At 42.6% G+C, this 15,116-nt stretch overlaps 1 protein-coding gene across 1 annotated transcript; it reads left to right on the top strand.

The window, feature by feature from the left end:
- The first annotated feature begins 9,202 nt into the window (after positions 1-9,202).
- On the top strand, positions 9,203-10,594 carry dio3a (iodothyronine deiodinase 3a). Its single transcript, XM_020642720.3, has one exon. It carries the CDS (start codon positions 9,285-9,287, stop codon positions 10,068-10,070), a length of 786 nt encoding a protein of 261 aa, XP_020498376.1. The 5' UTR covers positions 9,203-9,284; the 3' UTR covers positions 10,071-10,594.
- The last annotated feature ends 4,522 nt before the right edge of the window (positions 10,595-15,116 follow it).

The following is a 15,116-nucleotide window of genomic DNA, read 5'->3' on the forward strand; positions in this document are numbered from 1 at the left end:
GTTGTTACAACGGACTCTGAACCTATAATACAGGGAAATCTCAATGTCATCAGCGTTATCAATAGTGTAACGTTACGATACCAGTGACATTCTTAAAGTCACAATTAAAAATGAAATAGTGGTTTTATTAGTTTAAAAAATCTTCCCATCGGGTGCATTGAGTTTGTGTTTCATTGTCGGTTATTGAAAGTAATGTTAGGACCGACACGCTTCTTGAAATCGTCAGGTGAGCTATGTGACCAAGTGAGACAGATTATTTAAACGTGTTAGTCTACACCTCATTGGCTCGCCAGTTGCTGAGATACAAACAGCCCACGGGGCAGGCAGCGGTTCATTCAAGTTGAGTGTAAACACTAGTGCTCTTTGATTTAGAAGGGGGTCGTGGAAGGTGAAGCGTAGGATAGGAAAGAGGTAGATTTTGAGCCTCTATTCACAACAAAAAAGAGACATGTCAGTGACTTGAAAGAGAAGAAGCCAGCATTGAAACTTATCATAAATCTGTTTTGTGGGGTTGGTCTTCATGATATTTCATCAGTTGTGGTTCCTGGAGCTCTGCCACCTCAGTAAGTAAGCAGCAGGGGAAAAAAAAAAGGTCTGTTTTCCCAGATCAGCATTGTCCTCAGATGAACTGGGACCCGCTGCCAAAACTCCAGCAAAGTTTATTAGAGGTAAAAGTGAACAGGTTAGAATGCATCTCTGGTTTTTAAACCACAACAAGTCCTCAAAGCAAATAAAGACACAGCAGGCAATCCTTCTTTTTCTGTTTCATCAAAACATCTCTGTTTGTTGTTCATGTGTAGTCTTTTAGTGTCCTGAGAAAGGCGGCGGAGACGTTAAAATGTCGACCAAATCAGAGAGCAGAAGAATGAGCGATGATGAGTCAGCTGCTGAAGTCATAACAGAGACGACAGTCATCTTTCTGACTCTACACAGGCCGCGCTCATAAAGAAACAGTCTGTCATCACATGCAGCAGTACTAAAACTAAAACACACCAGACGCATGAGACAAAGTCCCAATTATTCTATGTTAAGTCAAACATCATGCTCGTTTTTATGTCTAGTCAGAGACGGCTGTATATCACGTTTTCTCCTGTCATGAGCAAATGATTAAATAATGGAGGAAGATATTTTTTAAATCTTATTCTTTGCTTCTTCGGACAAATTAAAAGTGACATTTATCTTATGAAGTGGGCACGAGAGTGGATAGCATTCAACGCTTCAATGCAAACCTCACTTCATATTTTTTTCTGCATAAAAATAGATAAGGCTAAAAGAAATGAACAGACACATGTCCACAAGAGGGAAGAGAATCATTTAGTTTGGAAGGTTTTCCATTTTTTTCTCTAACGGGGGAAAAATGCTTGATTACATCAGACTACCTCCATAGCTTTTGCACAGAGCCAGAACAACACAAAACAACACAAGAGCAGACATTTCATGGGCAAGCGACTCCGAATTTGGACATGAGCTCTTTCTTAGAAATACACTTACATAATAACTTGCACTATATATATATTTTATTTTTTTTCAAACATCCTTGAAAGTTAGAGTTAAATCATACAAATCCATTAAGTCAGAGAAAAAGGTTACTCCAGGTCAAATAGTTTTAAGAGCAGCTAGGCCTCAGTATTGTTGTTGGTTGTTACCAGCAATGCGTGATGTCCAATTTAATAGTTATTGGTGATCCACTAGAGGTCTTTTTTTAAAGGTATTTTTAAGGCCTTTATTTGATAGGACAGCCGTAGAGAGACAGGAAATGCCGGCAGGACAGAATGGGGGGATGACATTTATCAAAGGGCCGAGGTCAGATTCAAACCATCGGCCGCTCCAATGAGGACTAAAGCCTCTGTACAAGGAGCGCTCCACATAACCACTAGGCTATCGGCGCCCCCATAATGTCTTTTTTTTCTTTGAAGATTGATCAATAATATTGCTCCTTAGTTGTTCCTGGCATTTGCAGAAAATGGTCACCTGATAGGGTCGTGTAAAAAAAGATTTTTAGTATATTCACGAGCTGCGTGGCATTTCTGACCGTCTGTTGGCCAATCTTGATTTAGAAGACATAATTGGTACACTTACTACGGCTGGCCAGCGGGGGGCAGTATATGGGATGAATTGTTAACCAATGCATTTCACAGAAAAATGTTTTATGAATAGTCATCCACTGCAGTGTCCACTATGTGTGGGAAAAAAAGGGTTTTAAACACATTGTTAGCTAAACAGGATCTCATATGCAAACACAACAAAACAGCTAAACTCTTTAAGGGAAACACAGAAATGTAAAGTAAAAATCATCACCAGACACCGTGAAGTTTCTTTTGTACAAACTACAATTTCAAAAACCCAAAAGTACTTTAATTTGTTTTTATGTAAATGAAAATTCTCATATTCAGATAAATCAGTGTTTGTCTTTTCTTTTTTTTTTTCTTTTTTTTTTTAATAGATGAATTTCAAGATTTGCCACTTCAGTTTTCAAAATGATGATAAATATTTGTTTCTACCAACTCCTTGTTTCAGGCCACATGAATATTACACACAGTTCAGACAGGAATCCCTCCAAGCGAACAAAGAGTTGGTCACAACTAGGGGTGTGCACGTGTAACCGGTTAGTAAATCATAACCGTTTAGGAAAAATCAGTAAACGAAAACCGTTTAAAAAAATAAAATAAAAATAAATTAAATTATTTTAAAATGTTTTAGAGACACGCATTCAATCACCTCTGATCAAAATAACACAAACTATTTATTTAGAGATCAATAAAGCTACAAATGTTCCACTTTGACAACGTTACTGCGCTCACAAATGCACGTGATAAATGTTGGATAAATGAGCACCGGGCATTACGTCACGTAACAAGTAGCCTAAGTTTCACTTTTGACTTGCGATGCCAAGACGACTCAGCGAAGTGCGGCGTGGAGGAGCCGCACTCCTGGGGATCGACTCTGGTTCCGGGCGATTGTTTGGACGTGCCTGTGCGGGTTCTGGCTTTCCATGTCGCCCTTTCGCAGCGGGGGGGGGGGGGGGGCAATCGTGCTTGGGTACAGCACGGTACAGATGACCAGTGTGACCGCGCCCGCCCGACCTTCCGCCCTATTCCGCTTCGTCCGGGTAGGGGGGATTGCGCAGTCCCGAAGGTCAGGAGAGGAATCTTTCTGAAAAGCGGCCGCACCATCCATTGGTTGTATAGCTCGGTTGCGGTCCACTTCTTTTTTTTTTGTTCAAACGGAACAAAAAAATGACGGCGTGGAACCGTTTACAATTTTTTGTAAACGTTCACACCCCTCGTCAGAACTCAGTTCCCCTCTGTCACTAGTTTCATGAATTTTAGATAACAGTAGAAGAACTATAACTGCTGACATTTTGTACGCTTTGATTAGCATTACACCCTCTGCTCATCCCACATGGGTTCAATCAATCAATGATAGCGCCAATTCATAACCGGCGTTATCTCCAGGCGCTTTACAAAAGAGCCGGTTATCAACCTTACGCATTGTTAAGAGAAAGGGGATAGGGGGAAACGGGATACGATGCAGGAAGGATTTCTCTTTTGTATTCCTCACCTTCCTGTTCTCCACACTTCCTTGCGTGTGTTTGTTATGGTCATACAGTAGTTTACACTGAACCATTTCATTTACTGGAGCTTGTGAACATGCGAACTCCACACAGAAGCAAACCGGGAACCATCTCGCTGCTAACCACTGTGCCGCCCTCGTTTGTGTTCGGAACGGTAAATATGAAGCTATAACATTTGATCGATGATGGAGGACAGTAGTTTAAGTATTAAAGCCCTTTACTAAGAATGCGCCTGTACTAATCAAAGCAATACAAAAAGAACGTGCAGGTCATAGTTTTAATCATGTTTATGGACATAATGAAAAGGTATCAGTTGAGCTCAGCATTTCAGGCTGAACTTGTAAATTTGAACTTTATGCCTATAAACTGCGACTACGCTCTGGCAGACGTATCGTCTTACAGCTCGGCTCCTGGTCGTCTGTTGTCGTCTGAGTCATCGCCTCGGCTTTGAGCTGCAGACAAATGACATCTCCCCGCCACGTCTGGTTTACGGCCACCCTGCAGTCAGATACTGGATGACATGGATTTACTGTAACAAGAGATTAAGGCCTTACCAGTATACCATGCGCTCACTAGGGCTGGAATGCTTTTGTTGAAAATTCACACCAGCACTCTATGAATGGCGGCGAGCCAGTGATGGCTAATGTGTGTGGCCAGATGTTGAAACCCCGCGGAGCACAGAGAGACGCTGAGCAGAACTCCAGCAGAACACAAAACCCGGCCCTGAGTCATGATCATAAATATCTGTGCGGACGTGTTGACGATGAACGGAACCGAGTCTGAGAATGCTGGTGAATAAATGGCAAAGATGTTATTATTATTTTAAAGTTAAAATCATCACAAACTACATTAAAAGCATCGACAGAGCTGACATCAAGTTTTTGATTTTTGAATTGAAGAAACTTTATTGGCATGAATGTTACTGACAATATTCCAAAGCATCAAAAAGTAACACAAAAAGGACAAAAAAATAATAATCAATGATAGTGATGAGAATTATGATGACGATATAATAACAATGTTAATAATGAACTGGATGTGAAAAGAAACAATTTAAATAAAATACAAATATTGGAAAAAGAAAAATTCTAATTTTGTGTTTGAGAGAGATGAGAGTTTTAGTGTGTTCCTCTATGTGTGTGTTTAGACTGGTGTGTGGGTGTGTGTGTGTATTTGTATTCAAATGTGTATCTGTGTGTTTATGTGTGTGTGTTAAGATGTGTGTGTGTGTGTGTGTGTGTGTGTATTTGTATTCAAATGTGTGTGTGTGTGTGTGTGTGTGTGTTAAGACTGGTGTGTGTGTGTGTATTTGTATTCAAATGTGTGTGTGTGTGTGTGTGTGCATCAAACACACTGGTCTCTCACCAGTTAAGACTGGTGTGTGTGTGTGTGTGTGTGTGTATTTGTATTCAAATGTGTATCTGTGTGTGTGTGTGTGTGTGTGTGTGTGTGTGTGTCTGTGTGTATTTGTATTCGTGTGTGTGTGTGTATTTGTGTATCTCTGGTTGTGTGTGTTTAGGCTACACAGGTTGTCCTCTGATTCTGATTGGCTCTGATACAGTTTGCTGTTACGATCTCACAGTTGTGTTTTTCTCAGAGTAGATATGAAAGTTTTTGTGTGTCACAAAACGGATTGTAAAAATAAATGGACGAAGCCTGAGTGACGTCAACCGTCTGTTCCTGCAGGGGGCGCTGGAGTCCCATCGATGGTGGTCACCATGCTGGAAATCCTGTCTCAGCCTAACCTTCAGTCAAACTGACAACAGGCTGAGAGCTGAGGCGGGTTTTAAGCCTCTTGATGTAACCTCTGTTACATCACGCCCACCTGTCAATCATGTCAGCTACACCTAACTATGGATAACACGTATCGTTCATAGAATCAAAACAGACGAGTTATCAAAAAATGCACCCCCCAGCGTGTGCCGATCAATAAATTTCATTTTTTTTTAACCAGGCCGTAAAAATGTTAATTTCTCCTGAACAAACGTGCTTTTGTGACTTGGTGTGTATGTGACTTTGGTGTTCCTGGAGACAGCCTCAAGTGGACACTTCATGAACTGCAGGATTGTGCATTTCTGCGTCAGCTTCATTTTTCAACACCAGAGGTTGCCCCATGGATCAGACTCACATTGTGTGTGTGTTTGCATGTGTTTTATTTTGGGGGAAGTGTTCCTCTCTCACATCCTGATATGTGGGGCATGATGTGAGGAAGTGGAGCTCTGTGTCTGCCTGTAAGGTGTCACAGTGGGAGCAGAGTCTGTCCTCCTCTGGGAGCCGGCTCCTTTTTTTTTAGTTTTGACATGTCTCTGCAGCCAGACTGTGATCACTGAGTCTCTACATCATCAGGACCTTTCTAAGTGAACCAACTTTGAACAGTGCTCCGGTAATCTGAGGTAATCAGGTAATCGTATCCAATCACTGGTCTCTTTTCTTCTTTTGACAAGATGAAAAAGAAAATGACCCACAAAAATGATAAGGATTCTTACAGAAGTAGAAAATAACGGGACTTGCGATTTCCACCAAGGGATTCCTGAGGACAAGCAGCCGGATGTTTGAGCCAGATAAAAACAACTCCAACAAACTCTGTTTGATGCACCTTGGTTTGGGATTTGTTCAAACTATGATTACAAGGAGTCTTTTATCTGGACCAAAATGTTGATCGAATCAGACAAGTAACCTCAGAAACACATCTGGTATCTTTAGTCATGCTATCACAGCATATTTATCTTAAACTTCTTTTATTCAACCCTCCTTTTGATACTTCCAGACTATTCTTTGGATATGCGTACATGTTTCGGCTTGTTTCTTTCGATATTAATGTCTATTCTTTCTGTGGTGTCAGTCTCAGTTAAAGACAGAAACTATAAATACCACACACCATGTCTGCACCACCTGAAGTGTGCAGCAAACTTTATTCCACAGAGCATGAAAGATTTTCTTTACTGAGCTGTGTGATGATGTCTAAACCCCCTCTGTAGCTTTTATCTCTGGATGTTAGTTATTGGCCTTGTATGTGTAACAGTTGTGTTTGTTTCTGTGGGAGGATCATCACTGCTGTTTTGACTGCTGTCCTTCAACGTCATGGTGGTTAGTTTTGCTTCTGAAGTGCTTTTAAAGTGTCTGTCTGCCGCCTTCAAAAATGTGTTTTTTAATGTTTTTGATACATAAAGTTTTCTTAAGTTTTTCTTTTTCCTTAAAAGAAGAGTTGAAGTCTGAGAAAATGTCTGTAGGGTGTATGCATCTTTGTATATGAATAATGGATGACAGGTACATTTTGAGCCTGTTTTCAGAGGATTTGGTCAAAGATGTAAATCATACAGAGTGAGGGAACTAGTAACTGCAGGAAGGGATGTAAAAATGAACTCATCCAAATGGGTAACATTTACATTAAAGATCCCTGGACCAGTAAAATGAGGCTTTTTCTGCATTCTGTGCTCAGACTCTTCACTCTCGACTCCCAGGTTGACATTTGACTCTCTCCCAACTTCCCTCACACAACGACACTAGTGGCAGGTGGCTCACTGCTTAACTAGGTTGAGAGATCTTTGGAGCCATAGTAGGGGGGCCAGAACCCCAGGTTGGGAACCAATGTTTTAAAGGAGCAATATGTAACTCTGACACCTAGCGTTTAAAATGGGTACTGTAGTCCAAAATCAAAACATTGGAGAGCGCTGTCTCCCCCCCGTCCCCTCCTCCCAAGAGTCGATGTGCACTCAGGTTGCCATGTCGTTGACACGGAAGCTTCAGTGTTTAGCCAGCTCTGCATTAGTCTTGAAACCTTTCTGCCTCCTTTTTCAAAAGCGTCTCCAATATTGATCCTAATTTGAACACGTTTCTGCTTGTGGGGCTTATTAGAAAATCTCAGAGACATTAGACCTAATTTGATCGGGGGTGTGAAAACATGAATAACTGAATGGATCAACAGCATGGATCAAATGTAACCATCCCACCATATTGCAGGTCAGTCTGATCCAGACCATTTCTGCTTTTTTATTTTTTTAGTTGTTGTTTTTTTGAAGATTTATTTTTTGGCTTTTTATGCCTTTATTTAGAGACAGGTCAGTGGATAGAGTCAGAAATCAGGGTGAGCAAGAGAGTGGGGAATGAAATGCAATAAAGGAGCCACAGGATGAATTTGAACCCAGGTCAACTACTTTCAAGGACGTGAACCTCTGTGGATGGGGCCAACGCACAAACCACTCGACGACCTGACACTTCACAGACCCCTTTTTCTGACTTGTTTTTGTAGCCAACAGATTCAACAATGTTCAGGTTCAGCAGAAAGATGTCATAACATAATGCCATGGTTAAAAATACAACTTGTGGAGGAAAAAAAAAAAGGAAACAGTGTTGTTTTTATACTTTCTAGGAAGAGTTTGTGGAGTTTGTTTCAAGAGGGCAGATCATCTAACACCACACAAGCAACCAACAGAGACTGTTTTCAACATTCTTTAAAGTTTTACGAGCTTTCAGACATCAGCCAGGACACATTTTGAAATGATCTTAGCCCCCTTTATGTAAAAACAATACCAAAAAAAAGAAGGGGGATTTCTGGCCACAGTAGAAGAGAGTATGATGTTTCTTTTGACCCCACGAATGTGAAGTTTCTATGGATTTTGATTTATATCCTGAGCCTTTGTAACACCGCATGAGCTCTGGTGCCGCAGACAGACTGGAGGCTCTAACAGAGAGAGAGAGAGAGAGAGAGGGAGAGAGAGTGTGTCTCAGTGTGTGTGTGTGTGTGTGTGTGTATGTGTATGTGTGTGTGTGTGTGTGTGTGTGTGTGTGTGTGTGTGTGTGTGTGTGTGTGTGTGTGTGTGTGTGTGTGTGTGTGTCAATAGTTGGATGTCATGGTGTTCCTTTTGTAGGCACAGAAGCTGCACCTGAGGAGGATGATCAAGGACACATGAAAAATGGTTCAAAGTCTTGCACTTCATTTTTCAATCTGAGATAATAGTCTTATGTCTGAGTCTGATTAATGTGGAAAAAAATGTTTGATTTTCCCTTAAATACACATTTATTCACCTCCAGGGTACCTGACTTCCTTTTTCTGAAAAATTGTATTTTCATGTCTTTGCTCAAAATTGTTTTTTCAGTTGTTGTTTTTTTTGTGCTTCTCTCCCAAAATTAGATTCCTCAATTTTATTTCAGATATGCCAAATGCAATTTATTGTTGCAGGAGTGTCACCTTAGCTGCTCTCACGTGAGCTGACAACTGCTGTGACATTGCACAAGGACAGACTGTCCAGTGTTCACATGTGTTGGAGAGATCAGCTGAGGACAGTTTGGGAGCAGAGCAGAGTCCCGTAAGTGGGGTGAAGGTAATTAGGATCTGCTGAAACGTGTTCCGCAAAAAAAAAAAAAAAAGCAGCTGCAAAAGAAAAAGCAGCTGACCCCAAATTTGGAACTATATGCAAGAACTTTTTGGCAATTTCAACGAGTCTGATAGGGCAAGGCTACGTCTCCAAATAACGCGCCTCTGCTCCGCACCCTGTCCTGCACCCTTGGCTTTTGGCTGTAACTCAAAGCAGTGGAGTTGACAGAAGGTAATCCCCACCATGTGAGGCCTCGGCCCCAGTTTGGAGGCGGGGTGTGATTCATTCAAATCTGCCGGTGCTATAAAAAGAGGGGAAGTTGCAAGTAACCCAACTTCAACCCACAAGACTGTGGCACCGAGCAGAGACCACTCAGGTTGTCACTCCAGGTGATCATGAATACCATTAAAGCCATTAAGAATGCAATAGTGTGTCTGGTCGTGCTGCCCCGGTTTCTGATGGCAGCTGTCATGTTCTGGCTGCTGGACTTTCTATGCATAAGGAAGCGGGTTTTCTTCAGGATGAAGGAGCAGGAGGGCGATGCCATCGACCCCCCTCTCTGCATATCGGACTCCAATCGTCTCTTCAGCATGGAGTCCCTCAAGGCGGTGTGGCACGGGCACAAGCTGGACTTCCTGAAGGCTGCGCATCTCGGACACGGTGCGCCCAACACTGAAGTTGTCCAGCTGGAGGATCAGAAGCGCAGCCGCATCCTCGATTACGCAGAGGACAAGAGACCGCTCATCCTCAACTTTGGCAGCTGCACCTGACCGCCGTTCATGGCGCGGCTCAAGGCTTTCCAGGGAGTCGTGCAGCAGAACGCGGACATCGCGGACTCTGTGGTGGTGTACATCGAGGAGGCGCACCCCTCCGACGGCTGGATGAGCACGGACGCGCCCTATCAGATCCCCAAACACCGGTGTCTGGAGGACCGGCTGCACGCTGCGCAGCTGATGCACCTGGAGGTGCCCGGCTGCCGGCTGGTGGTGGACAGCATGGAAAACTCCTCCAACGCCGCGTACGGTGCTTATTTCGACAGACTTTATATCCTGCAGGAGGGGAAGATTGTGTACCAGGGGGGCAGAGGACCTGAGGGGTACCGGATCACAGAGCTCAGAGACTGGCTGGATCAATACAGAGAAAGAACGGAACAACCTAACAATGAAGTTATTAGTGTGTAGATTTATTCTACCCTTTTAGAGCTGCTATGATGAAAACAAATGCTGCAGATTTTTCAGTATTAAACCCATTTTAGATAGTCTATAATGATTAACTGTATTTATTTTTTATTTGTCTGTATGTTAGACTCCTTCCTGTCATTTTTGGATCATCATAAATCATCCTGTTAGGATCCATCCACAGAGGCTAGTTTGTACGGACCATGTTTTCCTGTGAACAAAAGTATTTTGTGCGTCAAAAGTTTTTTTGTTTTTATGTCTTCTCCTCATGATGAAGCGCCTCAAGAGAATCAGCCAGGACGGAGAGATGTGCGCATCACTGTTGCTCGTCGGTATTAATGTGAAGTTCGGTTTTTAAACGGGCTCAATCCACAGAACCGACACTGATGTTTTTTTTATACTGGGGGGACACGGTGAAGCTGCGCAGATCTCCGCCCTGCACAGGCGCATAATGGGTTTTTTTGTAAATAGCCTAATGTTCCGTTTTATGGATATATTTTTCATACAATAAAAGACTTTGATCTATACTCCTTCATCGCAGGCTGATTTATTTCTAACTAAATACTGTGTGGGTTTTGCATGATTGGTTTTTGCATGCAAGGTGGGGGTTGTGTGTTTCTTCTTTTTTATTCGTTGCAATAACAGCGAGCTGTGCAGCAATTTTACCGACATTTTTCTGGGAAGAAGTTAAAAGGATGAATGGAGAATTTCGCTGCACGACAGGCCTCTCATGGATGCGTGACTTTGTGGAGCCTTAATTAGTTTTGAGAAGCAGAAAAAAAAAAAGTTTGAGGTCTCCCAAAAATCGCCAAACAAAAAAAGTAATCAAAACGGAAATGATTGCAATAAATAGTGCAGATTTTATTATTTGAAAATGCAGATGCAACAACAATCTTCAAAGTGACGCATTTTACATGCAAAGCTTTTTTTTTAAAAATTTCAAACCCCTCAAATTCCCTCCCCTCTAAATGGGAAGTCATTTTCCCACACTGAATTGCTCCTTTCTTTCTCTCCTCAAAAGTTGTCCTGCAGACACATCTTTGTGAATGGAATGTGTGTGTCTAATTAGCTCTCAGGCACCTTTTCAAACTGCACAGATAATGATTTGAGGTCTTTGGTTAACACTGCAGAGGGAAAGAAAGGCGTGCTTTATCCTCCGCAGCCCCTTCCTAAGCCTTTGACCTCTCACAATTAAATGAGGATAATCACGCCTGATCCTATTATGCTGAGTGATATATCCACCTATAAGGGTCTAAACACAAATGTTTTCAGGGCTTAGCACACCGATCCCCGAGCAGAGACACGGCGTTAGGAGTGAAGGCGAGAAGGAATTCCCCATGGATAACACTCTGATACTGAAATATCTCGAAACTCTCTAAAGGGATGTAACGCTCCTATCAGCATAAAAACATGCAAAATCACCTCATGAATAAGTGTTACCTTCTTTAAACTCCACTTTTGTCTCGCACAGCGTCTAAAACTGCGAGACAATCCCATCAGAGGCTTCAGATCTGAGTCTCGACGCTGCACAGACTCAGCAGGAGGTTCTCTGCCTCAGTCACAGATGACTCAGGAAAACCAGATAATAACGCTGACACAGCCTATTTGTGGAGCAACAGCTCTGGCAGATGATTCGGCGGCTCCCCCTTTTCCCCCAACTTCCAACAGCCACATTATTCATCGTCAACCTGCAACTATCAAGCTGTTTCCTCCAGGAAAACATGGGACATAAATCAGAAGCAACACAACAAGGTTTACAAAGTGAAGTGAAGTGACAACTCAAGGGTGCCCATTGTTGTTAAAAGACCCAGGAAATTGTTTCCTCTGTGGTTCTCGTAAATGACAGGGGAAACGTTTTAGAAGTGGTGGGTTGAAATGACAGGTGACAGAAATAACAGAAAGCCTTTTGTTACAGGTCGGGGGGGAGGGGGCAAGATCTCTGCTGTTGTTGTTTCTAGAGCTTAGATGTGGCAGAAAGAAATGGATCGTGTCCTTTCAGTCCCTGGACATCACTTGTTGGATATCTCAGCTTCTGCAGCCAATGCATGCGTTCTCTCCTCATTGGTCAGTGATTATGTCCATACCTTTGGAGAAAGCCTGTTGGGACAAAATGAGCTCAAATAAAGCTGCAGCTTCTGCATCTTTGTCATAGAAGAACACGACCAGCAGCTTCATTGATGCTTTCGTTTGCAGATGCAGATATTTCCAGTGTCTGTGCGCTGACGAAGGCTGAGACCCCTGAAGGCATCACAGGAAAAAAGATCTAGAGGAAAGACAAACTAAATACTTAAAAACTAAGAAAAGGCTATTTTTGAGCCAAATCATCAAATATGTCCTGGTTCAAGCGTCTCAAAAACACAGATTCCCAACTTTGCATAAATGTGGACGTCTTGATATTGGACTTGTTTGTGTCATGGTGAAGCACAGACAGCGATTTTGAAGACACCCCCTTCCGTCTAACCATTTCTGTTATAATATTGTTCTAGATAAGAAGATTTACTTTATTGATCGAAATTTAAGTTTTTACACTCTGTAGTCATGCAACACACACATAGGCTGAAGTATATACACACATGCACACAAACAGGATCCTATGGACATGCACTAATGGAGAGATGTCAGAGTGACGGAGCGGCCCAGAGCGGGCACTCTTGAGCTGGTGGTGGGGAGGGGGGGTTTGGTGCCTTGCTCAAGGGCACCTCGGCAGTGCTCAGGAGGTGATCTGGCACCTCTCCAGCTACCAGACCAACTTCCATGCTTGGTCCGCACCGGGACTTGAACCGGCAACCCTCCGGTTCCCAATTCAAGTCCCCACAGACTGAGCTACTGCCGCCCCCAAGATAAATATACAAATAAATATACAATATATATAAATATACAAGTTGAAACTCTGCATGTTACAGTGCATGAAAGCAGAAATGATGCTTTGGTTTGTAACTCTTGATGAACAGATCAAGTCTGGCCTCTTATTGCAAGAAATGTAAACCCCCCCAAAAAAACTCTCCTTAGTTGATGTGATTATAGGTTTTGGGTCTGCAGCATGCAGTGCAGACCAAACTTTATTTAAACAGGTCACAAGCCACAGATGTTTGTAGCCCCCCCCCCCCCCAGTTACCGAGAACAGGAGAAGTCCAGTGCGTTTAGAAAATGTGCTGCGTGGTCCGCCTGCAGGAGGTTCACCTCACGTTACTCCTCATCTGGAACACATTTCACACACAGACCTGCAGTGTGTATCTGGAGCCGACAGCTGACACAGGGGTACCTGCCTGTCTCAAAGAATTATAACGTGAAGTCCGACCCACTAAAGAAAACGAATACTGAAACTCTTTAGATTTGGATTCTTTCCACGTCTGATTTTCCACGGATGCTGAGCCTCGTCTGTCAGAGTGAGGCAGACGGGAACAAAGGGTTAAGGGTCTCAGTCTGGCGTGGGGGGGAGGTTAACTTTTGCTCTCCCGTTTTTGATCGATGTGTCGGAGGAAGCTTTACTTTTCTTCCTTTTATTTTGCATCCCTGGTCAGCTTTGAAGGTGAGGGGCCCCTCGGTCCCCCACCGGAGTCACAAGCCTGCGCCTCGCTGCAAACACACAGCAAAGTTCCAGTTATAACCTCAAGTGTTTCCAATGTAATCAGTCTGCTTTACACTTGTTATAAATACACTCCAGAGCCTCCACTGTAAAGTGTTGTTATGTGAGAACGTTTATTCAGGAGCTTAATTGGAGCCCCGGTTACAACATTGACTGAATTAGCCGCGCTAAGAGACGATCAGTGCCAAGATGCAGTGTTAAGAAAAGATTGTAATCCATACGCGCTCCCTGCTGATTAACATTCAGTTTAGCATTTGAACTTCTTTAACTTGGATAACTGCAGGCGGATACTCAGCTGTAGTGAAGTGTCAGAGAGCGGATTTCTTTGTAGGTCAGGGACAGGCAGTGACACAGCAGGGAGCTCCGAGACAGTTTTCTAATAAAAGTTCAGACTGCAGTGAGAAATGGTTGGATATAGACGGGTGAAAAAACACACAGGGATGGATGTCATCAAAGTAGTGAAGTGAAATAATATGAGCCAGACTGCAGCCGTCCTTCACACCTGAAATAATGTTACTCAAGAGAAGGAGTAGAATGTAAAGTATGCTGCAATGATTTACTGTATATCCCCTTTTCAATACATTATATCTTGTTTTGTTTTTGTTGTATTTTAATGATTTTGATGAAAATGTTCCTTGGTAGAGACACTCAATAGGACAATCCCGATGGTTGGTTAGTATTGGCTTCATTCTTAATCTTACTGATCCTTTAAACAAACTGAATTCAGTTCAGTTAAAAGCAACACTTCAGGCTCCTAAATACTAAACATAGCCCGTCTTCATGCGTCTCCTTTTAGATGGATGACACCTTGTGGCCACACTGTGACACTGCATGACGTCTGAAAACACTTGATGAATGTTTCTTTTTAAACTGCTGATCACTGAATGTAAACTATACCCTTTTATTCGAGCTGTTCTAGTTTGGCAGTGTCACCTTATATTTTATCCGTCCACACTAAAGTCCCGTCAACCTACATTGATATCATTTGACTTATCATGGCTAACGAAGGGTCCTTTTGCCCCCTGGCTGCGCGCGCACCCAGTACTGTTTGTATACAAGAAACCTGTCTATAAGTCAGACCTGGAGTCATGCATTACACAAGAATAAAAAGAAATACAAGAATTGCAAAACCTCTTACAAAAGATGCGTTGGGCTTAAAAGGAGAGGAGGGGGAGGGGGAGGGTGGAAGGAAGATTTTATTAATTAATTTATTTTATCTGATTATTCATTTTGTCTCTCTATTTTTTTATTTATCAAGCTCCTCTTTAATTCTACTTCTCACTTTCTCCTACCAGTTGTCTTCAAACCATTCCTGTTTTTACTGCCTCAACACATAGACGCCCTCTAAACACACACACACACACACACACACACACACTTGCAGAGTTACAATATGTCATTAGTTCCTGCTCGTTTCTGTCTGGTTTTTGTCATCTTAATAGTCTTCAGCCTCAGCTAATCAT

The sequence above is a fragment of the Labrus bergylta genome, chromosome 18 (genome assembly GCF_963930695.1).
Source record: "Labrus bergylta chromosome 18, fLabBer1.1, whole genome shotgun sequence".
NCBI classification, from domain to species: domain Eukaryota; kingdom Metazoa; phylum Chordata; class Actinopteri; order Labriformes; family Labridae; genus Labrus; species Labrus bergylta.